This window comes from Lytechinus pictus, chromosome 12, assembly GCF_037042905.1.
Source record: "Lytechinus pictus isolate F3 Inbred chromosome 12, Lp3.0, whole genome shotgun sequence".
Lineage (NCBI taxonomy): Eukaryota > Metazoa > Echinodermata > Echinoidea > Temnopleuroida > Toxopneustidae > Lytechinus > Lytechinus pictus.
This window is the reverse complement of record NC_087256.1, coordinates 20,144,844-20,169,879: the sequence shown is the minus strand read 5'-3', so window position 1 is coordinate 20,169,879 and position 25,036 is coordinate 20,144,844. Positions and strand designations below refer to the sequence as shown.

At 37.8% G+C, this 25,036-nt stretch overlaps 1 protein-coding gene across 2 annotated transcripts; it reads right to left on the bottom strand.

Annotated features, from left to right (window-relative positions):
• Positions 1-1,697: 1,697 nt before the first annotated feature.
• LOC129273666 (galactocerebrosidase-like) lies at positions 1,698-19,569 on the bottom strand. Of its 2 annotated transcripts, none has more exons than XM_054910732.2 (15): positions 19,190-19,569; positions 15,875-15,943; positions 15,093-15,245; positions 14,238-14,402; positions 13,533-13,699; positions 11,690-11,807; positions 10,400-10,562; positions 9,744-9,877; positions 7,473-7,562; positions 6,648-6,737; positions 6,156-6,297; positions 4,955-5,129; positions 3,600-3,757; positions 3,164-3,240; positions 1,698-2,009 (listed from the first exon to the last, which is right to left on the bottom strand). In XM_054910732.2, the coding sequence occupies exons 1-15, from the start codon at positions 19,325-19,327 to the stop codon at positions 1,857-1,859; spliced, it is 1,992 nt and encodes a 663-aa protein (XP_054766707.2). In that variant the 5' UTR covers positions 19,328-19,569; the 3' UTR covers positions 1,698-1,856. The 2 variants fall into 2 exon arrangements, with proteins under 2 accessions (XP_054766707.2, XP_054766708.2); XM_054910733.2 differs by lacking the exon at positions 13,533-13,699 and adding an exon at positions 12,372-12,538 and having other exon boundaries at positions 1,756-2,009; positions 19,190-19,514.
• Between the last annotated feature and the right edge of the window lie 5,467 nt (positions 19,570-25,036).

Genomic DNA, 25,036 nt, shown 5'->3' with positions numbered 1-25,036 from the left:
ATGTCATTTTCTCAGAATATTGAAAAATGGTTATTACTGTACCATCAGTACATCAATAAACAAATCATTTCACACCCTTTCCTAAAAAGAAAACAAAAAAGTCATCTTGAACCTTAAAAAATTAGAATTTTATGCAGTATATATTACATAATGTATAGGGCAGCTGCTCATTCATGACATCACATATCGAACACCTAAAATTCTAAAAGTTTCTTATTCTTTAATGGGTTTTCTTCAAACCTTTTTTTTGGTGCTACTTTTACAACAAAATTTTCTTCAGGGTGAGTTTCCCCTTTAATACTTGCTTTGATAATAAAGAGTACAATAAAAGTGAATAATCAGATGTACGTTAGTTATGAATGGTCTTTATCATAAAATAGTACCGAATAACCCATAACTGGAAGGTACAGTTCTAATGGAAAATTTGAGAAACGAATACACAATAGAAAAGATGGAATATTAGTGACCATGTTTTGGTACTGTATTTATTCGGGAATAGGACCTATATAAAAAGACAATGGTCAATTTATAAAAGTGAAAGACATCAAAATCATTTGAACACTGAACTGAGGTGGAAACATCCTACAATGCTACATTATTGAGAAATCGATACATGCAAATTCCCTGATTTGGTTGACTTTGTCAACTGTTTTTAAAAACCATTCTGAAAATAGGTTTGTTTGACAAGAGAACAAAATAAAATTTCATTCAATCTAAATCTCCTGTCTCCAGCAGTATTGGATGACAATTTATTACAATGATAACTTCTAAAATTTTCACAGTTCCCAAATTAACTTATCAAAGTGTCACTACGACATGCAAAGATATAATACAAATTTCATTTATTTATTGCAAGAATGAGTAATTTTTATGGTTGACCAGTATAGCCTCCAACCTTGGATTAAGATTCATGAAATACAACTTTTCTTAAAATTTTTCTCAATAGATCATATCATTTTCAGGTACATGACGACATCATCAATGACACCGGGGGGGGGGGGGGGGGGGGGGGGGCACTCAGTATATCACGCGACATGGGTATGTGCCGCGGAGGGACCCCCATTTTTACACTCAGGCATAGCATTTTCACCTTATTGAGAAAAGAACAAAGAAAGCCGCTCCAAAGCATAGCATTTTCTTTTTATCGAGAAAAAAGAAGAAATCCGCTCCAAAGCTTCGCATATTTTTCGTTACGTCGTTCCGGCCATATTGATACGCTACAAATGAGCTGCAATTTTGGTGAAAAGCGGCCGCAGAACGCTGTTCAACCATCGCCTCTTGCTCTGCGCGAGCCCGCCCCGCGCCACCACTAGCTGCATCCATGTATGCCCGTTCCATAGGGATGCATACGCACTCACACGCAGGTGACCCGTTCCAAGGACCCCCGTTTTCACAAACATTTGTAGTTCCGAAGCCCGCTCAGAGGACCCTCCTTTTTTTCAATAAGCCCGCTCCAGAGCCCTCGTTTTTTGTGTACCCCGCGGCACATACCCACCAATTTTTTGGTAGAGTTCCCCCCCCCCCCCCCCCCCGGGCCATGACATCATGTCCTGAGACAATTTCCCTCATTCACATATGCAGGAGCTCAGTCTGTAGTTTATCTTTAAACAGAGATGTCACTTAGTATTAAGAAGCAGAATGAATGACAAAGTTATCAAATTGAACTTGAGAATAGTCTGAAATTCTTATCTTTCTTTCATAGCAAGAAGCAGAATTAATGACAAAGTTATAAAATTGAACTGGAGAATAGTCTGATGTTCTAATCTTTCTTTCTTTCACATCAAGAAGCAGAAGTAATGGCAAAGTTATCAAATTGAAACTTCAGAATAATCTAATATTCCTATCTTTCTTTCATATCAAGAAGCAGAATTAATGGCAAAGTTATCAAATTGAACTGGAGAATAGTCTGATGTTCCTATAGCAATCCATCCATGATGTGGCAGTACTGCTGGAATGTTGTCCCAGTCAAATACCTGAACTCCATTTATTGAGCCTTTAGCTTCTCCACCCTACAAAGAAGATAAAAATCATTAAAATACCTTCATTATCATTCTCACATTATCAGTGATGATGATCATCATAATCATTGTTATCATCGTCATGCACGATTATCTTATTGTTTAATCCCACTCCGTTGATTAAAGTTTTGATAGAGATATTGAAATTTAGTATTTGCATTACGTCAAACCCTCGTTGGCGAGAGGACATCAGTTCAGGGCCCTGAACTGCTATTGTATACCCCCTTAACAAAAACCTTGTTAGAAGATCCAAGACATTTCATTCCCAAGCGCTATCAACCCTGTATCGCCCGATAATCCCTCTTATGTCCTCCACAGGCAAGCCCGAGGGTTAGACCATAAACAACAGCTGTGATATTCCATGTACATAAGAGCAGCTCTGCCTGTAGTAGGCCTTTTGGAATTAAATTATTGTATTTGATATCTAATCAAGTTTTCAAAGGCATATTGTATTTTGAAATCCGATGTTATTTTGTTTTCAATTTTGAATGAAGAAAATCGACCCCGAAATAAGGAAACCATTAAAGAGAAATAAAAATGACTGCATGCGATGGTTAGCGAGTTTGCTCGAATCGGCACGCTGCGTATGTAAGTGCAGTTTAGTTCTTTTTGGACCCATCAAGGTCAAGAAACACATGTTTCGATACTAAAATAACTGGCCTGGGGTGATTTAGGTTTTCCATGGATTGTAACAGGGGTTTGCCTTCTCCACCATGGATTGTAACAGGGGTTTGCCTTCTCCACCATGGATTGTAACAGGGGTTTGCCTTCTCCACCATGGATTGTAACAGGGGTTTGCCTTCTCCACCATGGATTGTAACAGGGGTTTGCCTTCTCCACCATGGATTGTAACAGGGGTTTGCCTTCTCCACCATGGATTGTAACAGGGGTTTGCCTTCTCCACCATGGATTGTAACAGGGGTTTGCCTTCTCCACCATGGATTGTAACAGGGGTTTGCCTTCTCCACCGATGGTTTTGCCTCATGGAACCAGCTGATTTTCAGTCTGCAATGACCATAAACTGTTTTTTCATTTCTTAATTTTACTGGCCCAGAAAAATCATTGAATGGAGGTTCTGGCAACCCCCCCCCCAAAAAAAAAAAAAAACCACCCTGTTGCCTCATTAGCAAATACAGTGTACTTACGATGACGGTTAGCTGAACTCTGGCCCAAGTGTTTCCAATCGTGGGTGCTGTACCAGTCTTCACAACACTTCTACCTTCTGGAAAATAGAGAAAAAGAAGAGAACAGAAAAACCTTACCTGATGTTTATTTACGAGATAATCGGATGTTCTGCTAGTTCATTGATTTAACTTGCCATCTGAATATGAGTAGACTAGACAAGTGTTAAATAACTATATCACTATTACACCCATGCACACACCCATACCCCACCACACAGATACATATTTGGGCTAATTTATTTTTCATTTTGAATAAATGGTAAAACGGAGTGTTCCTCTCTTTGGTTGATAACAAAATCTTTATAACGGGGTAACTCCTTGAAAAAAGGATTAGTTGGCAGATGTGCTATATATAAATTGTTCATTTTGTTGTTACAAACCAGACCTATAAACTCACCCATATCAGAGGTAACATTATATTTGCCACTACCACCGATCCAGAAGAAGATTCCCTCTGATCCAGTGGTCTGACACCCACCGACATCCACACGAACAGCAAGGATGGCACCAGATAAAGATGGTACATTTAAATCAATGCTGAAGCTAACATCACGCCTGTGGGATAGATAGACACGACAGGACTGTCAATACGACAGCTCCATTAGGCTGGCCTTTTGACAAGGTTCCACAGACATAATTGTGTTTACATCATCAAACGACAATAAACAAACACAGCTGATGAAGACTTCATACCTATGAGCTGTCCCAGGGCCCCGTCTTACAAAGAGTTACGATTGATCCAATCAATCATAACTCTATGGAAATCCATTAGTGTCATAATTTTTTCTACAAGAAATGTGCACAATTTCCTTTGTAAACAAAGAGAAGCACAGTGAATTTTCAAGACAACGATGAATGCATGAATATAAGTCATAGCTAGAATTTTTTTTGAACAAACATGCATAATAGATGTTGACATTGCTGGCCATCCATTGTTGCGATCGATCGGATCAATCACAACTCTTTGTAAGACAGGGCCCAGGGATAAAGAGGATGGCATTAGTCATAGCATAGTGTTGTATCAAACCTTTTAAGCTTCCTTTTTATTCTGAGGACAATGAATTGCATCGACTATAAAGCTGATTATTCTGAGGTGTTGCATTATTGTTTTAATGCTTCAAATATGGAGAAGTGTGTGTGTGGCACTCTGTAACCAAAAGGAAAAGGCGCTATATCGAATGATTATGGACTATTGAATATTGTGTATCTATTCACTCAATTATGCTAATATCGTAATTTGTATGCCTCTGCTAACATTAGGCATTTGATTTTGGGGTTATCTGTCTGTCTCTTCGTCTCACGTACAATAACTGAAGAACTGATTAAAGGTTCCACTTGAAACTTGATTCATGTATGCATATGGGAGGAAAGATGATCTGATCTTATTTTGGGGTCATGATGTCAAAGTTGACGGAGGTTAATACAGTTTGACAATTTTCAGAGATGCCAAGTTCAAAGACCAGCTATGCGTCAGATTTTCTGCAACTCGGCATGACTTGGCCAAAGCTCACAGTCACTGTGTATAATGTATATTTGGATAGGCTGTGATACATTTGTGAGAAAGAGATTTGAGGGGATGGGCAAGAGTCTCTATTGTGGGAGTATCACGCATAATACATGAGACTTGGCACATCTGCAATTTTAGGTGTGTAATATATTCTTGATCTTAGAGTGACAGAGGCATGAATTTAGACTGTACAGTTGAAATTCCATCTAGTTAATATAGACTGTCATATTTCGTAACCTCCTCACCATGTGTGATTTCCAATCACTGCGATCGGGTGATGGGCCTCAGAGCACCAACTCACTGGAAATGAGGTTGCTACTTGTTGCATTACATTGTTGTGACTAATGTTTCCCGAATCTCGGATTTCAAAGCACCCAGCCTGGTCTGTGAAAAAGTTGGCCTCGCTGTACACTGGATATTCTGTTGGAAATTGCAAAGAATATCTAATAGAGAATTATTCATACTGAGCCAAAGAAGACCGTATCATATATGTATTTCCTACTCCATATTCATTTGAGTGTAACCCTTCTACTTGCTTTACCCCCTCATATAAGGCATTTGGATCATTTCAACTTGCCACATGAGTATAGAGGCTAAGCAGCTAAATTTACCCTTTTTATTTTTCCTAGTTACACATGCGTACACAAGAATATTATCGCTTGAATATAACAAGCACTCAAATTTTGTGCTTCGATAGAATACAGCCGGTTAATGATCACTTCGAGCATGAACAGTTTTCGACATGGCTGACAAATTTGCACAACGAACACTCTTGACTATCAAACAAATGTTCGGCAATTGCAGAGCTAGCATTGTCCGTCATGGTGTTATGGGCACGTGAATGCAGTGTGTACAGAAAACACATTCTGCTTATCATGGTCTGCCTATCTCCATTATATGATCTATTTTAATAGGCATTGCATTCACATTTACAGTGTATATTCATAAATATATATTCATTGCTGAATATTACAGTCTGCGTGTAATTTCAGTATGATAAAGCTAAAATAAGATGAACAAGTTGTAAGAAGATGTAATAGCCTATATCCTCACTGTGCCATCATGAAGACTCAGGCTTTTACTAAGTTTTTTTTACATTTTTATATCGAAGAAGATAAATGTTTAGAAAAATGTAAATGAAGAAATAAATAATAATTATGATAAAAAATATAGGATTTGTATAGCGCACGTATCCACCGTGCTAGGTGCTCAAGGCGCTCCTATATTACCCCGGCTAAGCTAGTCTACTGATTCTGGTGCGCACAGCTTTTTGAGGAATTACTTCCTGCCGGTACCCATTTACCTCACCTGGGTCGAGTGCAGTACAATGTGGATAAATTTCTTGCCGAATCCATGGCTAGGATTCGAACTCACGACCCTCTGTTTGAAAGGCAAGTGTCAGAACCACTAGACCATGACGCCCCCATAAATACATGTATATCTTACCATCAAAATTATCTGTGTATTTGGTGGGAAAGGGCTTTGACGGGGGAGGGTCAGGGTATTTTCCTTTCATTCCATTGGTCAGGGTTGTCAGCGTGTAGATTTCATCAGGGTCAAGGGTTATATTAAACTGACCATTCATAACCTGTAGAAGAACAACAACAAAAAACAATATGGAATCGAGACAAGAGGGGTGGTGCAAGAAAATATTTGTAATCAATATTCTGTTGCAATTTCACAAGTGATATATCAATTTTAACTGTAGTAAATCAGATTAAACTGCTTGTTTTAAGATACAATTAATTTCAAAACTTATGATTGGTATAGGGACCGAAAATAGACTTGCAATTGATCGCAAATTTCTTGCAACAACCGATAAGTGGGTTCTAGACTGCATGCAGGTAAAATCTAAGCTGAGGAATAACTCTCCTCTACTTTTTGTTCTTTTCAACTTTAAAATTTCACAAAATGAAAATGAAGGTCACCATTACTTACCTGAATAGGGCTTTTCTTTGAAAAATATACTGAAGAATTTCCTCCATAGCCAGGCTTTGAGTAGAACACATTAAGAGACTTTATAGAAGCCTAGGAGAAAACACAAATACGATTTATCATCTCTGTTCACTGTACATACAGGTATCCCTAGGGGAATATCAGTATATTTTGAATATCTTATTTTGAATGATCTATTACTCTACGGCACGTTCCCCCCCCCCCCCCAAAAAAAAAAAGCAACTTATCAATGATTTATAAAAAATGACCTATCATTGTAAAGCTCAGAATATTCTCGTTCATCTGGTATTTTAGTTAAATGATTCCTCATTCACATATAAGTGAAACAATTTGAAGAGAGATACTAAAAAGTCACTTGGCAGGTGGTATCTGAATTTCTAAAGGAAAATAACATGACTAGTACAAAGTTAATTATCTGCTCTTTAATTTGATATCTTAATCAAAGAAAATGGTCTAGAAATAACAGACTTCTGTTTCTGTAAAATAATGCTTGAATTCCAACAATTTCATAAAATGATACCTTTAAAAAAAAAAAAACAGAGACTATCATAATTGGGTTATCAAAGGGCTACAAAGCCCCCCAAACCTGCCACACTAATATCTATCTACGTGAAGATGGAAGTGTGGCACTTCACGGTATGTTCAAGATGTGTTTTTACAGGCTAGCTGTCGGACCTACTCAACACTCTGTTTTGCTGATGACCAGCTGTGCATGAAGTCTTTTGTTAACCATGTGATAGCTACGGTAGTCAAACCATGAAAGTGCACTTCTTTAATAAAATTATGGAAAAAATCTAATCAACTTACAAACATGCCTTTCAAGGTGAAGGTAGCAGTCTGTCTTTGTACAGTGTAAGGTGGCAAGGATGGCCGAATACATTTTGAATGATCATGAGTCTGTAATAAATAAAAATCAAAGAAAACAACACAGATTCATGAATATAACATAATACTATTCAACAACAGAGGAATTCAGAGAGCAATCTGAGGCAATTTGAATATTACTACCTTTTCAAAGTGAAACAGATATTGCTAAGTAATTTGAAAATATTTCATCACATGAAACCAAAAGGTGATTATTTGCTCTATATTCCACCTGGAATTAATTTGGGGGTACAAAGGGGCACCCATAGCCTACTACTGCAACTCTACTGCTCGCTTTCATCTGGCTGTTGCATTGACTTGTGATAGCCAGCCGAATCCAGGGCCCATGTTGGAGGCAACCAACAATGATCACCTCAACTGAGCAGAGCTGGACACTCGTGGACAAGCTTGAATCTGTTACGATGCGAACACGCTTCAAAGTCTCAAAAAATTGGACCACACCTGATGCTTAATCATCATGTTCAGATGAACATCTGTCACCTAGGCATTCGACGGAGTAAGAAGACTCACTGACTGGAGCTCCCAAGAAAACTACCACATAGGCTTCTGAAATTACATTCAACTCAGCATCTTCAAGAGTGGATGAAGTCAATTCTTCCACAAATACAGAAAATGCCATTACCCTCACAGTAATGACAACATGAAATCAGATCAAAGGGACATTTTCTTTGATTTCAAACCAAAAGGACTCAAAATAGCCCATCTGAAGATATGTAGCATTGTAGCTATACTCGAAGGTTGGTGACATAGGAGTAAAGATGTCTAAATATCCATCTAGCATAATGGCCTTCTCTGAAACCCATTTGGATGAGATTATTAATGATGCAGAAGTACATTTATATAATATTGACTGGCCTTGAGGGGAACATCAAATATGTTGCCCGCAACAGAATCAAATTGGCCCGAGTCTTTAGACGAGGGCAATATGGTTCTTTTAAGGGCAACCTATTTGATGTCTCCCGAAAGAAGAGCCAGTCAATATTATTATTATCACCTAAGGCTGCACAATGTGTAATTCAAGTTTATATTTGGAAAAAATTATAAGCCTGTTTGCTGATCACTACTTCTGATTTCAGGCTATTCACGAACTTAGCGAAGTAACCCTTAATAAGCAATTGTGACGTAAATTGTTACCTTGCAGTCGCGCATCATGCATGGCGCGCACATACACTTAACGCGTAGAAATATACAATGCGTTGCTTCATAAACTGGTTCCAGCCAGATTTTTCAAATACTGAAATTAGCGATAAAAATCGGCTCCTACTACGCAAGCGCATTAGCAGTAATATGGCCGATATTGCTATGTTTTTTACAAGATTCCTATGGGCAAAGCCCGGGGAGGACAATATGGCAAATGTTTACCTCATTGGTCTCGGATTGAAAGTAGCGAGCGAAATATGACATTTATTTATCTGCTAAAATGCCTTGTATAGGTAATAATGAAGGATATCGTCTTGAGAGAAGGACCGAAACCATCAAGGGGACGGGTTTGCAATCTACAAACGAAACAACATAATGTACAGTCATACATGGGAGTATGTTGACATTGAAAATATATAGGTAGAAGTAAAATTCAAAGCACATAGAAGTCCACTGATGGTTGGTGCATTTGATCATTCCCCCCTATTTCAACATTGCTCATTACAAATCAATGGACACATCAATCTCACATATCGTAGGTAGTGGTCTTGGATGTTATACCCTAGCTGACTTCAACTACAACAGGTATGGCAACTGAGAAATGAAATTTCAGTGTTAGAAAGTGGTGTAATCAGTTTAACCTCAGACAGATTATTGATGATTCAACAAGAGTTACAGAGAACAGTTCCACACTCAGACTTAATTTTAACAAATCGGCCCATCAATGTGCCTGGAAAAGTGTTGTCATTCATGGTTTGAGTGATCATAGGTTTTAAGCTGCTCAAGTGAGACTTGCTGGGTATATGTATTTGTACGGTAATTACATTTTAATAAAGTTGGCATAATTAAACTTCATTTTCACTGTAAAAGTGGTTACTCATCTTTAGTTTGATTATAAATATCGCACCATGGATTGTTTATCGGACAAGTAGTTCTATATCTCCAATTTATTTTCAAAAAGTTAGATTAATCTGAATGACAGTTTAAAATGGAACCCTGATTAAGAGACAATTTTCATACCAGTGTTGAGCATATATGAGCAATAGAACTTACCATTGTTTCTATGATGATAGTGAGGTTATTGCTATCAGTAAGACTAACATAGCTCCCTCCCTGCTTTAAATGACCTGATCCTGATCCTCGTAAGTAATACTTCCAGCCTGGCAAAGAAAACTGGGTGGTGTGGGCTTTGAAGAAAAAAAAGAAGTATGAGAATAACTGAATGAATAGCCAGAAACAAAATGTATGATAATGTCGACAAAGCCAAAGTTATGATATTTTGACAAAAAGAGAAAAATAAAGTTGTAAAATCGATATATCTCGTAAATATTTATTATTGGAAACATACATATAGAATCAAATATCTTGGGGTTGCTCTTGTCCAAGTTATGAAAGGGACAAAATATAGTAACACTGTATGGAGAAAACTTCATTGGGCAACAGCTTAACCCAGAAATATTTAACTGATCTCTTTTTCTGCCATGTTTGTCCCTCATACTGACTATAGTTCCATTACCTGGGGTAATTTTTAAGCCTGTTTTCGATCAATTGCACACAGCCAAACAGCTTAGTATTATAGTTTGAACAGAGCTTACATTTGTATAGATAGATCTAGATGATGAGCTCATTTTTATCTATCGTTTGTAAACTTTGTTTCAAATGTTAGCAAAGCAGTCTTTCTTAACAACATAGTGCTATGCTGTACATACCAGTAATCCAGATAGGACCGTCCACCTCATAGTTACCAGACCACGGTTCTTCAGCGGTCATTAACCCACAACGACCGTATGGTAAAGATCCATAATAGCTGGCAATCAGGTTCCATGATATTGTACTCGTCATATTTCCATTCACATAGTTCTGATTCAATATCTGTTCAGAGGAAAAAAAACAACCATAGGGTGTGATGGGTTTCAAGAGATATCAATGTGAAAATTCCCAGGAGGGAGAATTCACACATCTTTGAGTTAAATTGATCTTCTTATTGACTTTACTAGAAACTGAAAGACCAATAGGCCTTCTTTTGAACTCCAGTTTAATTTAGACTATGGTCTAAACTTGTGGTTTAAGTTAACTATGGGAAGCAAGCTGTGACACTAATGTCTAACAATACAAGTTCATTTTATCAGCTCATTTGACTCTCAAACCATTCGTAACTGTAAAAAAATACTAACTAAACTTTGTTTTATTCACTGTCGAAGCATGGGGAAAGAGAAAAATAAACATAACATTGTAAACACACTTTTAACATTTTCAGTTTGAGTTAGACCATGGTCTAAATTAAAACAGGGGCCCGTTTTACAAAGAGTTGCGATTGATCTGATCAATCGCAACTATGGAAAGCCAGCAAAGTCAACATATAAAACACATGTTTGTTCAAAATTTGTTCAGGATACGAATGTATATCCATAAATTCATTAATTGCTTGACAATTTGGTGTGTTCTCGTTTGTTTATAAAGGACATTTCACAAATTTCCTGTAGAAAAAGTTATGACAGTGATGGATTTCCATAGAGTTACCATTGATTGGATAGATCGTAACTCTTTGTAAGACGGGGCCCTGAATTCATAATGTGGGCCAATTTATTTAGCTACTATAACCTTTTAATTGAAAGTTCTTTCAAAGGTAACAACATTTGTAGCACAGGAAACAGATCATTCTAAAGAAGCAAATTCCAGGTAGAAAAGGCATGTTTCAAAGAGAATCTCAAGTAGTTTATCATGAAGTAATTTCATGTTTCATGAAAAAGGTGTATAAAATATGGGTAAATTGTTGCCATATCAGTGAAAGTCAAGATCTTGTACATATCTAGTACATTTAGGCAAACTAAAACTTTGTAAAATGATGAAATCTACACTGACAAGCAAGCACATCAAAGATTGCAAATGCAGTTACATGTAACATGTTGGAAAGTGCAGCCAGCTTACATGCCTTGCTTTTTTCGCTCAACAATTTGCCAGCAAAAATGTGAAAAGAAGAAAAAGAATGGATAGATTACCCTTGCCCAGCATCCTGCTCCTACATTATCATTTTTTGTACTGTAGTCTTCACTGGACCAAAGGGTCTTTCTTGTCTCAGTAGTGTAGTTAGTCACATATGTACCAGGGTAATGAAATCTGCATTAAAAAAAACAATATTGTTAAAAGAAAATACTTTATAAAAAAAAGCTTTAACTTTCACATAATTGAAAGTTACAACAAATTAAGTTCATATTTAGGATTCAGCAGGTCACCAAATCTTGATCAGAATATCATGCAAATTAAACATTGGCAAACAGATAATTGAACAGAAAGTCACACACACACAAAAACATTTGCATGAGCATAATTGAAAAAAAAATTCATGCACAAAAAAAAGGAATGAAATTAGAGCATTAACTCACACTCACACACACAAAAAAAATGCAGGATCATTAACACTTCAAGTTTCTTGCTGAATTATTCACCAATATACCCAATGTTAATATAATCTAATGTTATCAACTATCAGCAAGCACCCATTACTAGTTGCATAATATGAAATAAGAAAAATACACCTTGAAAGAAAAAATACCCTCCCTCCCCCCCCCAAAAAAAAAAAAATACCAAAAAATATTATCCCAAGCCCTCTCCACCCATTCCCATAACTTCTACCATTTACAGTTTAATTTCAATATATTAAAATTCCCTGAGATTCATTACCCTAAGACCTGAATAGCTTTGGCAAGATCTATATCATGAAGGACATCTTGACTGATAGCTGACCCTCCATCAGCAGCGACTATCTGAGTTCCCATCATGCCACTGGAGTCTAGGGTTTGACGTAACTGCTTTATATAATCTTTGTTGTACGCTCTTTCATTCCATATCTTTGGAGTGCAATGGTACAGCATGCAGATGCAGAATGTTAAAGTGCAATGAAAGAGACGGTAAGGAAAATCGAGAAAAGGCAAGTATTTGATGGATAAATTAATGTGATGGCAATATGCAAGCTTGGCACTGAATAATGAAGCTGAGTTGACCGTTGACACAACATTTGCTCTGGGGCTCATTTCGTAAAGGACTTACAACTGTTGTAACTTTGCAATTATGGCAACTACCATGGTAACAGGGCTCAGCAGCCAATCAGAATCAATGTTACCATGGAAGTTGCCATAATGGCAAAGTTACAACAGTTACAACTCTTTATGAAATGGTCCCCCGGTCTTTATATCTCCCAGGGCATAGGGTTAGAGTTAGATTTATGATAGAGTTTTTGGTTCAGAATAAGAATTAGGGTTTAATATGTAGTTTGGGAGGTTAGATTTTATGTTTGGCTTATCATGCAGATTTTCCATCGGAGCAACTGTCTCCAGAGCAAATGTCATGTAACCGAGTTGACCATTATCCTTGGCTAGATCGAGGCATCTATTCCCCATTAGCTGGCTGTTAATCATGGCAAATCAGTGAAATGATAGGAGTGCAAAAAGTATTCACGACGATGCAAAAAAACAAAAACAAACAAATAAAACAAAATGTTGGGACAAAATCTAAGCAAATTAGACCAAATAAATATGGAAGAAAGATGACCAGCAGAGAAAAGGTTAGAGTAATTCAGCCTCCAGAGTGTCCCAAAAACTGTTTGTAGGTTGCAAAATCGTTGGATTAATTGGTTGAATTAGGCAAACACAAAAACAGGGAAAATATCCACTGTAATGAAAACATTTTTTTCCCCCAAGAGCACAACAAACTTTTGGCATGAATATATTAAGAGCTATGAATACAAAGATGAAGTCAAAACTGTGCAGCAGAGAGTATAGAGGGCAACATGCAGGAAGGGCAAAGTCAAAAGAAAAGAGTGGTGTCCAATCAAGCATGTTTTACCCTAGGATGCTAACAGCAGCGGCCAATTCAGGATCTTTCAATATATCATAGCTGATCTCAAACTTTCCATCTGCTACAACAAGCTCCACATTCTCAAAGCCAGCACCAGTCAATGTTTGTCTCAATAGTTTGATATAATCTATATTGTATGCCTTCTCATTCCAGATCTATATCAATGGGAGAAAGGAAGTATTATTGCCAAGTCATAATAATTGATAAATTTATTCAAACATAATAATAATAAAACTCAGTTTTTATATTTTATAACGCAAATTGCAATTAAGCTCCTTAGTGCACTAAAAAGGTGGAATGAGAAAGAATAAACCTGAATTGAGAGATTCAAGATAATGTAATCTATACACAAACTTCCTTTCATGGTAATGATTATTAATACTTGATTTGATGGGGGATGGGGGGCGCTATGGCACATTGGTCAATGAACATTACCAATAAATATTATTCAAGAAATCCTTAACGAAAACTGAAATAGAGTAGATTTGATTCCTATAACAGCCAATATACTGTACATTTGACAGTTCACTAGTTAATGCGAGAACAATAAAGGGACACACAGATACCTGAAAACACAATGCCTCCAACAACTAAACGGTGGGCGGAGTGATACAATGTTAAGCCCTCAATGAAATGATTCCATATTTCATATAACAAAATACAAAAGAAATCAATGAATTAATCCATACTTACCCCTAGGTAATCTATGGTCAATCCATGTTCATTCTTTGCTCCCTGGAGCCATTTCATGATATATCTGATAGTTTGTTTAATGTCTGTATAAGGATTGTTGGTGTAATTTCCGACCCATCCTGGCCAGCCCCATGGCAGGGCATACAGTTTGATATCTGGATTCCGCTATCAAGATAAAGGAAGAAAAATAGATGTATTATTGAGAGCATGCACAAAGTGGAAATTAATTTCATGTATTGAATTGTGCCTCTGAAACTTGACTTTATATTCAATTTCTTTGGAGTTACAAAGTGTAACATCATCAATTTGACATTAACTGGTTCATGGTGGCCTAATACATACCTAATAGGCCATTGAAATCAGTGCAAATTGGACTGGAGGGTTGTTCTCAGGAAAATGTCATAATTCATTGTCCCAGCCATCTTTTGGCCTGCAGCCTCGCAATCTTGCATAATTTCTGTTCAAGTTTTTGTATTGATTATAACATGGATGAATGGCTATTGCACCACATTTGCGATTGGAGGCCAGTGATGCTTAATAGCTTGAAGATGTAATTGAGTAACAGTTAACATCCGTATCAGCAACGCACTTTCTCAAAAGCCCTTGCCCCATCTTTTAGCAGGAATCCTGCTAAAAAGGCACTTTGCATCTTTTCATAGCAGCATTCCCCATTGTTTTGTCAATGATGAAGCATGAGAATGGGTAATGTAAATTAGAGAGGCCTCTCGCGAGATTCCTGTGCATAAGAAGCGGTTCTGACTTTGACAAGGTACCTAATATCTGAAAAAATTATAATTGATTTGCATTTATATTATATATCTTGCATGGTGTCTGTTAGATTCTGTCAGACCATACCTTCTTAGCCTCCTTCATGAGCCACCATTCGTACCCTCTTTGGTAGTTTTCATCATCGGGTGAGTGCATATGAGATGGTTCCGTACCCTCAGTGCTCTGAGCATCTCCTCCAATCTCAACCTTTAACATATGCAAGGATGCACCAAAGTTTGGCTGGAATTACAAAAACGGAGAAAGAATGGATGAAAATAAAAGGCTAATCCAGAGGGATGTGAGGGATGCATGCCCCCTCTCTATGTTTTGAGAATCATTCATTAAACATACAATTTAGCAATTGAAGATCTGCATCCCCTCTGTATTTTCACTTTCTTGACCCGCATAATCTGCATAAGCAAGGAGTGTGAAGTTGAAGTTTCAAACTCTTAGGCCCAAATTCACAAAGGTGGTTTTGAAAACTATTGGTTGAACCCATGGTTTATGCATATTTCCTGTATAAATTACGCTTAATTTACCTCGTATATTAACAAATGTCTAACGCTGACGCACGCTTTTGTCAGTGTGCCAAATTGATGCCTGTTGATATGGTTGAGCATGCCAATTAATGAGTCCACTGTTCTGGACAGTGGACTCATAAATGAAATAGTAAGCCAATCGAAAAAACGGCACCAATATATTTGTCTCTCTGGGGTATACCTCTGCAACAAAAGGCTATCATATTTTGAAAAAGGGTCAAATATTCTTTGTTGTATTATTGGGTATAGACATTCAATCTTCTAGACACAAGCACACTGAGAACAGAAGGAAGTCATCTAGCAGTATTCTATTGCCTATCAAGAACTCACCGAAAAAAGATAATCCAATATCTGACTTCTCTCTGGATCTGGATAGCTCACAAGGAGTCTTGAAGTGGCCTAAACACGGAATAAAAAATGATATAGCAAAATTATTGATTCACTCTAAGGATTGTGAACTTTTTAAAAGGTATTTAATCAATTTATATCCTTAGTTCATAATCAAAGAAATGCACTGATTATAAGTTTGATCAAATTAGAAAATTGCTGATGGGCTGAATTAATTAGATTGTGAATTTATTTAGTGCCACCATAGGAAACACTGGAAGAAAGTCTAATCTCATCGAAACCACTGACATTCTGACAAGGATGAGGAAAGCAAATTTTCTTTATCATGATAAAAAAAACAGAAAACTTGATAAATGATAAAAGAAATTAATACAGTCTTAATCTTGATTAGACCAATAGACTATTGGTCTAATCAAACATAACTCTTGAATCACTCAAGGGTTCATTACATGCTGCATGCCGCCAAGCACGTAAAAATCAAGCCATAGAAGTCGTGTGTTGAGGATGCCAGAAGAAGTGACGTCGCAGCACGCGCGACCCACTAGTTAGAAATCCACTGCAAACGCGGTTCTGTGTGCGAGGTTAGTAATACTATAACCTCGCACTAGTGTGAGTGTTCTTGAATAGTTGTTTGCCGACTATTGGAAAATCCCTTGTCACAGGGGTTGCAGTGCAGGCAAAAAGGTCTTCAGGTTCAAAAGAGGGGGTACACGTCTGTTTTTATTGCATTTGTACATTACAAATTATTAATTTGGCTTCTCAAAAGGGGGGGGGCACGTCCCCTGTATCAGTTGTGACTCGTCAGGGGGGCAGGGATACGTCCCCTGCATGAGTTGTGACTCGTCAGGGGAGGCAGTCTGCCCCCCCCCCCCCTTAGGTACGCTAGTGCCCCTTCCCCTATCTCGGGTGAAGTTCGTGCAGGCTCCACTCCACTTCACCCCTGTATCAGTTGTGACTCGTCAGGGGGGCAGGGATACGTCCCCTGCATGAGTTGTGACTCGTCAGGGGAGGTAGTCTGCCCCCCCCTTAGGTACGCTAGTGCCCCTTCCCCTATCTCGGGCGAAGTTCGTGCAGGCTCCACTCCACTTCACTACCGCTAGTACACTACGCTCCACCTACCCGAACTTCGGAACGGTGAACTCGATCGGATATTCCGAGTGACAAAGATGGGATCAAAAACTGGTTTATTGTAAAAATTAAAGAAAAAATATAAAGAGAAAGAAACATGGCTTAATTTCTTACTATTCACCCTTATTTCACTCAGTGTCCATCCTCCGGTTATCTTCAAAATTTGTGATTTTGGGCCAGTATCAAATTCCTCACACGTATTATTTACGGCCGATTTCAAAACATTGTATGCGGGTATCGAGTGGACCTTCCTAATAGCAACACTGATGTGTGTTGCTGCCCTCTACGTTTGTTGCATGCAATGTTTTGAAATCGGCCATGAATAATACGTGTGAGAAATTTGATACTGGCCCAAAATCACAAATTTTGAGGATAACCGGAGGATGGACACGGAGTGAAATAAGGGTGAAGAGTAAGAAACTAAGCTATTTTTCTTTCTCGTTATATATTTTTTCTTTAATTTTTACAATAAACCAGTTTTTGATCCCACCTTTGTCACTCGGAATATCCGATCGAGTTCACCTTCCCGAAGTTCGGGTAGGTGGAGAGTAATGTAGCGGTAGTGAAGTGGAGCCTGCACGAACTTCGCCCGAGGTACCCTTCCCCCACTCATTCAATGAACAAGGTTATGATTACCTCGAGCGAAGTTCATGCAGGCTCCACTCCACTTCACTACCGCTACACTACGCTCCACCTACCCGAACTTCGGGACGGTGAACCAGTTCGGATATACCTAGTGACAAAAGTGGGATGGAATGATGGTTTATTGTAAAAATTACAGAAAAAAAAATATAACGAGAAAGATAAATAGCTTAATATTTTACTCTACACCCGTATTTCACTCCGTGTCCATCCTCTGGTTATCCTCAAAATTGGTGATTTTGGGCCAGTATCAAATTCCTCACACGTGTATTATTCACGGCCGATTTCAAAACATTGTATGCGCGTATCGAGTGGACCTTCCTAATAGCAACACTGATGTGTGTTGCTGCCCTCTAAGTTCGTTGCATACAATGTTTTGAAATCGGCCGTGAATAATACGTGTGAGGAATTTGATACTGGCCCAAAATCACAAAGTTTGAGGATAACCGGAGGATGGACACGGAGTGATATGGGTGTAGAGTAAGATATCAAGCTATTTATCTTTCTCTTTATATTTTTTTTCTGTAATTTTTACATTAAACCATTATTCCATCCCACCTTTGTCACTCGGTATATCCGAACTGGTTCACCCTCCCGAAGTTCGGGTAGGTGGAGCGTAGTACAAGTAAACATCGGGCAAGTCTCTTCCGTCTTTTCACAATATTTTCTCATTTTTTTGATGAATTCTTGTTTACAAATAACAACGAGACTTACGAGAGCGTAGAAATGTCGGAAATGAAGTTTTATCCCATGTACATGATTTATGGCTAGATGTTTTAGAAGGAAAGTAGAAATCTCGGGGGCGAAAGTTTCAGGGTTTTTTGTGGTACATGCAGATGAATAGGAAGGACTCCTTGGCTTCATTGAGAGTAAGCCTACGACTACGTTAGTAAATGATTTTTACTCTCAAGAAGCCGCCTGGCTCCCGGGGGGGGCACTCGACCAAAAAAGTGGTAGGGGTGTGCCGCGGGCGAGACAAAAAACGGGGGCCTTGGAGCGGGCTAAATGTAAAAAGGAGGGTCCTCGGAACGGGCTTCGGAACTACAAATGTTTGTGAAAACAGGGGTCCTTGGAACGGATCGCCTGCGTGCGAGTGCGTATGCATCCCTATGGAACGTACATGCGGCTAGCCCGGCGGCACAACTGACGTGCGCGCTAGCGCAGAGACGATGGTCGGACAGCGAGCTGCGGCCGCTTTTCACCAAAATTGTGACCGGAACGGCGTAACGGAAAATATGCGAAGCCCTGGAGCGGATTTTTGTATTCTTTTTTTCTCGAGAAGAAGAAAATGCTATGCTCTGGAGCGGCTTTCTTTGTTCTTTTTCTGAATAAGACAAAAATGCTATGCCTCGGAACGGAAATTTGAGTGTGAAAATGGGGGTCCCCTCCGCGGCACATACCCACTATGCATTATATACTGAGTGCCCCCCCCGGGGCCTGGCTACCCACAACCGACTTAAGGTACAGAAAATGTTTGGTTTACTTGCATAATTAGGAGCTGCTAGCTAGCTGCACAAATCAACTTACTCCTCCACCGCTCAATCCTCCGATACCATCGAATCGAGGTCCAAGTCCGCCACTGTCATCCACAAAATAACTTGCACCTGACGCCAAACAAGCGAATACGAGTGTCAGTGCGAGGATGATTGCAAAACTCGTCTCCATTCTTCTTTTGTCTTACTCGTCTTAGCGTAAAGTCAAGAAAAACGTGAACCACAGCTTTAAATTCCAGGCTCCAGATCAGTTAGTAGTTCTAGCCCCAATATAATGTGTAATCAGGCCGTGGACAGAAAGTTCTGAGGAGTTCAATACGACATTTTCGGACCAATCGGTGGTTTAAAAAGATAACTTACTGCTATACAGAGCTAGTACTAGTGCTAGTAGTTCTCATGACCACGTGATAAACCCAGATCGATCACCTGACTGTGTACTGGGATAAAGTGGGCGTGTCCATTAAAGTGGGCGCGTCGAGATACGTACGAGGCAAGCGGAGTTGATCCAGGGTCCATTCGTTATCTATTAAGGGCAGCCTTGGTGCCGGGGGGGGGGGGGGGGGGGTGCCTACTGATATCTGGACTTAGAATCAAAGAGTTAATTTTGGTAGTGGAGTAACTTCAACAATTGACTCTATATTCACCATTCATTTTGTACGTTTCGATCCGCGGCAAGATAAAACCCATTCTAGGGAACAAAAAATGTCATTCGTACCCATACGAGAACTTCTTTTGATTTAGTTTTTCACTTTGAAGATTGCAGGGAAATCTACATAGGCATATTGGGTATTGAATTACAAGGGTGGCGGAACGTATTTTCATTTGGGGGGGGGGGAACAAAGCCAAAAAAGGCACTTGTATGTCAAAATGGGCAATTGGTGCAAACGGATTTTTTTTCACCATATGAGATTATCATCAGTTCTGCGTGAAGTAATTGTATGTTTTGTAGTAATTAAGTTGGGCAAAGCCATTTTGAAATGATATCTGATTGAAAAGATATTTTGGGCTTCCGCGGCGAGCGAGCGCGGGTTTGGAAAAAAATCATAATCTGATCGAAGTTGTAAAACTCCCTTTTACATTGGTCAATGGCGCTATTTCTGTTAAAGGGGCATGTTGTATAAGCGCGAATCGCGAGCTCAAATTTGAACATTTCATGTAATAACACATGAAAATTAACTCCGAGCAGTTTTTGTAATCTTAAAAAAAAGCTGAATTTTGTTTATATCGGCCTACTGACCAGAAAAGTAACCTATTAAGGACTGCATTTATAGTGACTCATGAATAGACTTCATATCTCATCAATCGAATAATGCGAGCGCGAAGTGCGAGCGGAAAATTTGTGATATTCCAACCTGCAAATTTGATATTCTAAGCATGCAGGAACAGAGCGCGAACCGCGAGGTAACAAAATATGTTACATAAACCTGTAGGCCTATAAACCATGCACATATAGCATTCTTGTAACCATGAAAAGGATGAGTACCTTATACTTAACAATAATTGATGCGAAGCGCGAACAAAATTTTTTGTGATTTTCTTACCTGAAATGCATTGTATTTTACTTCAAGAAAGGTATTTCATTATGAAAGAGGACAAATTTCATTTTGAAAAAAGGACATTTTCCATTCTGAGCATTTTTGTACCAGGAACAGAATGAGTACCTTACTAAACAAACATTGACGCGATCGCAAAACGCGAGGCCAAAATTTGTGATAATTCACACTGAAAACTGGACATTCTTTTCATCATGAACAGGATGTGTTCTTCAATAAACAATAATTGATGTGGGCGCGAAGGCGCGAGCCAAAAAAATTGTGGTTTTCTAACATAAAATGTATTATGCTTACTTCAAAAAGGGTATTTCATTTTTTGAAGGGCACATTTAATTTTGAAAAAAGGCATTTTCAATTTTGAAAAAGGACACTTTTTTCCGGCGGAAAATTTTTGGGACAAGTGCCCCCATGCCCCTGGGTATTTACAAAGGGAAATATAGCCCATAGAGCCTCATGCTCCTCAGGATGTTTTGGAGATATATAGCTCCGCAGAAGAAGAAAAAAGTAAGACCAATAAGAATTTATTATTTTTTACTAGCAGGTCAGTTGATTTCTAATGGCCCATATAAGCCCTGTTTTATCTTATTTTTTTTATTTTGTGTGTATTTGAGATGGAGAACACGTCTTTTCACCAAACTATTATATTTCTTTCATATGTATCTTTCATTACCATCACCCTCGATCACCACGTACGGTCGTCATCCTCGTCGTCGTGATCATCACCTCGTGGTCACGATCATCATCCTCATTCATCATCGTCATCATCATAATCATCATGGTCATCATCATCATCGTCATCATCATCATCATCGTCATCATCATCATCGTCATCATCGTCATCGTCATCATCATTCGCTTCATTATCATCATAATGAAATATCAATATTATTTAAAGGGCAAGCCCACCATGCAGAAGAAAAGTTTATATTACAATAAAAAATACTAAATCAAACAAACATAATTTTACTTGAAAATTTTAATCAAAATCGGGTGTAAAATAAGCCTGAGAGAGTGAGAGTCATGATATTCTAAAATTTTGCCTGATTTCACAAAAACAAATTCAATATGCACACCCTGGTCGGCCTTTAATTATAAGGAAACCGATAACCGTACTCAACTTCTTCTACGGAATATAAAATATTTTAATTTTCTCAACCCATTTGTCGATCATCTTATTTCGTGAATCAAAGTATGCCTATGATTCGTTTGTAAACATGTGGTATACTTTATGTACGTCATTTGAATATTGTCAATGATTGTGGTTTGATGAAGAGTCTCCTAATTGTCAAATCTGCAAAATTGTATATTTCGTACAGTAAAACACAGAAATGTGAGCAAAATCATCCGATCTCTCATTTGCATGTCCCTGTGCTATACTTCTTAGGCCCTAACCCTTTTTTGAAAATATTAAGTAAATTAAAATGAAATAGTTAATGACGTCACCCACTATTTTAAATATTTTAAACAATGCAATTCCACATGGCATGGCCAGGGAGTAATCAAATTATTTTCACGTTATGAATCGGAGAAAATCGAAATAATGTCATAGTGTGTAATATTTTACTGAGACCGTCATTGTTTCAAATTTTTTGGACACAGTTTATTTTATTTATTTTTTCCCAAATATAATTTATTATATATCAAAGATGTGTTGTGAGACGACACTCGTATAAGAGCTTTAGGCGCATACTGGAAGGAAAAGAAGAGGAATATCAGCGAGAAGAGGAGAAGAAGAAGAAAGAAAAAGACGAAGAAGAAGGAGGAGAAGAAGGAAAAAAAAGAAGAAGAAGAAGAAGAAGACTTTTCGACTATTCAAAGTAAAACTTTATATTTACAATCAAAATTTTACAAATATAAAATATGTGATCAATAATGCACTTTACACTTACAGTGATTGTATTTCAACCATTGTTAGAAATAACACATGTAAGAAAGTAAGCATCATTAACACAAATTAGCATATAGGTGTTGAACAAAAAGACTTTGATGCTACTTGAGGGAGATATAACGATCAATGCATAGAAATACAAATTGAATTAACAATGTTTTTATACAATTATCATCTGAAATGAAAATTACATTGTTTTCTAGGAGTGGGCTATACAAGGGTCAAAAATACTTTTTTGTAATTTCAATATGGCAACAGTTTTTTTATTCCTTTTTTTAAATATATTTATTGATTTATTTCATTTTTTTCTTTCCAGTTTTCACATACAAATCAAAAATACATAAATACAAATACATAAATACATTTACAAACAAAAATGAACAAAAGTAATGACCTTGCATTTGCAAAAATTGGGTAATGTAAATTATACGAACAAAATACGATACTTATATCATAATTTTATAAAACTAAACATTCTTAAAAGTATGAGTATTCGTGTGTATGTTGTATCTCGACATCAATATTTTTGTCTCGGGTCCGAGAAAAAAAAAGTGTGCCAGGCCAATATCCAAAATGGCCACCAAAACCCCACAAAATCAGTTTTGGCCACAACTTCTTTATTTGGTGGTCTTTTCTCTGGTTTTGGTGTCTATTCAAATTTTTTTTTTGGGCAGGCAATTTGTTTTCCCTATAATTAGTACTTTTAAACCATTTTTTGTAGAGTTTAAAGGTAATTATACCTAGATTTTCCAAATTTGATAGCCCTTTTTCAGCCAAAACTAGTCGGATTTATCGTCCTGGAGTTCTTGGATATATAGATGGTACGAGGTCAACAATAGCAAGCATCTTCATATAGCTATATTGCCTTTTTCCTCTACTTTTGGTTTTATGGATATTTGTGAAATATATCTTATTAAATAAAAAATGTCAATTATCCATTGGTGCTATACAGAATACAATGCACTGTACATACTGCACTGCATAAACGCATTGGCCACCATGCATGACATATAACAAGACCTGTAGGTAAACTATACTGTATATCATAGAAATATTTTATATACATTAATGAATGTGGCGGAGCGAAATATCCCTATAACAGAGGTGTAGAGACCTACTCACCCGGGGGGGGGGGGGCACTTACATTGACGATTGGATACCATGCGCGACCAAAAAAAAAAGTGAAAATGTCTTTTTCAAGATATGGCACGTTACGCATGCACGTAACTTATAAATACTATGTAAAAAACACTAAAATTATGAAAAAAAGGGTACCGATTTTAGGAAAGCTACGTGTTTAAGGTCAAATTTGTGAGGGTATGAAAAGGCTAAAATTATTTTATAAAGCAGGGCAGTGGCGTACTGTGGTTCAAGGCATTGGGGGGGGGGGGGCACCAGCAAAAATTGTGAGTCACTCAGTGAGCGCGCGAAGCGCCCTAAATTGCCAGGTATAGGCATATTGACCTTAGAGACATTTTAAGGAATGTGCCATTAAACGGACATGAAATATGTATCTCACTGACCAAATAATGCGAGCACGAAGCGCGAGCTGAAATTTTTTAAATATTCAGACCTAGAAAGGGACATAATAATAATTTTTTTGTAATCATAATACGTATCTGTCTCGCTAAAGAAACAATGCGAGCGCAAAGCGCGAGCTGAAATTTTTGTATTTATTGCCGGACCCCAAACAGGGACAGTTTAAGGACTATTTTTAGGAATCAAATAAGAGAATACATATCTCATCATACTCATCTAATTTGAGTCCAAGCGCTTGCTGAGTTTGTTAGAATTACAGGTAAACATAAATCATGAAACAATTTTGTAGTCATTGTAATAATAATTAACATAGGCAGCTCACTAATCAAATATTGCGAGCGAGAAGCGCGAGCTGAAAATTTAGGAAATTCAGAATTTACGAAGACCATACGTATTTCACGAACCAAATGATGCGAGCGCGAAGCGCGAGCTGAAATTTGTGTATATAATGACCCCCAAACAGGGACATTTTAAGGACTATTTTTTCAAACCAATTAAGAGTATACATATCTCACCATAGTCATCTAATGCGAGTGCCAAGCGATTGCTGATTTTGTTAGAATCACAACTAAACACATAAAGCACTTTTTGCAGTCATATATGATTATCATACGCATCTCACTAGCGCAAAGCGCGGGCTGAAAATATAGGAAATTCAGGACTGAAGAGGGGCATTCTAAGGCTTGTTTGTAGGAATCTACTAAGACCATACGTATTTCACTAACCAAATGATGCGAGCGCGAAGCGCGAGCTCAAATTTTTGATATTTAGATTAGAAAAAGAGACATTTTAAGGACTGATTTTAGGAATCAATGAAGAGCAGACATATCTCACCAATTTACTAATTCGAACTAAAGCATGGACAGGAAATGTTTTATATGCAGACCTTAAAATGGGGTTA

What these genes read in the sequence shown, in the direction of transcription:
- LOC129273666 (XM_054910732.2), bottom strand. Translation starts at nt 19,327, where the DNA reads ATGGAGACGAGTTTTGCAATCATCCTCGCACTGACACTCGTATTCGCT. An exon ending in GAGGATTGAGCGGTGGAGGA is followed by an intron (nt 15,944 to 19,189) that starts GTAAGTTGATTT and finishes TTCCGTGTTTAG; the next exon opens with GCCACTTCAAGACTCCTTGT. An exon ending in CAAAGAAAAGCCCTATTCAG is followed by an intron (nt 6,298 to 6,647) that starts GTAAGTAATGGT and finishes GTTCTTCTACAG; the next exon opens with GTTATGAATGGTCAGTTTAA.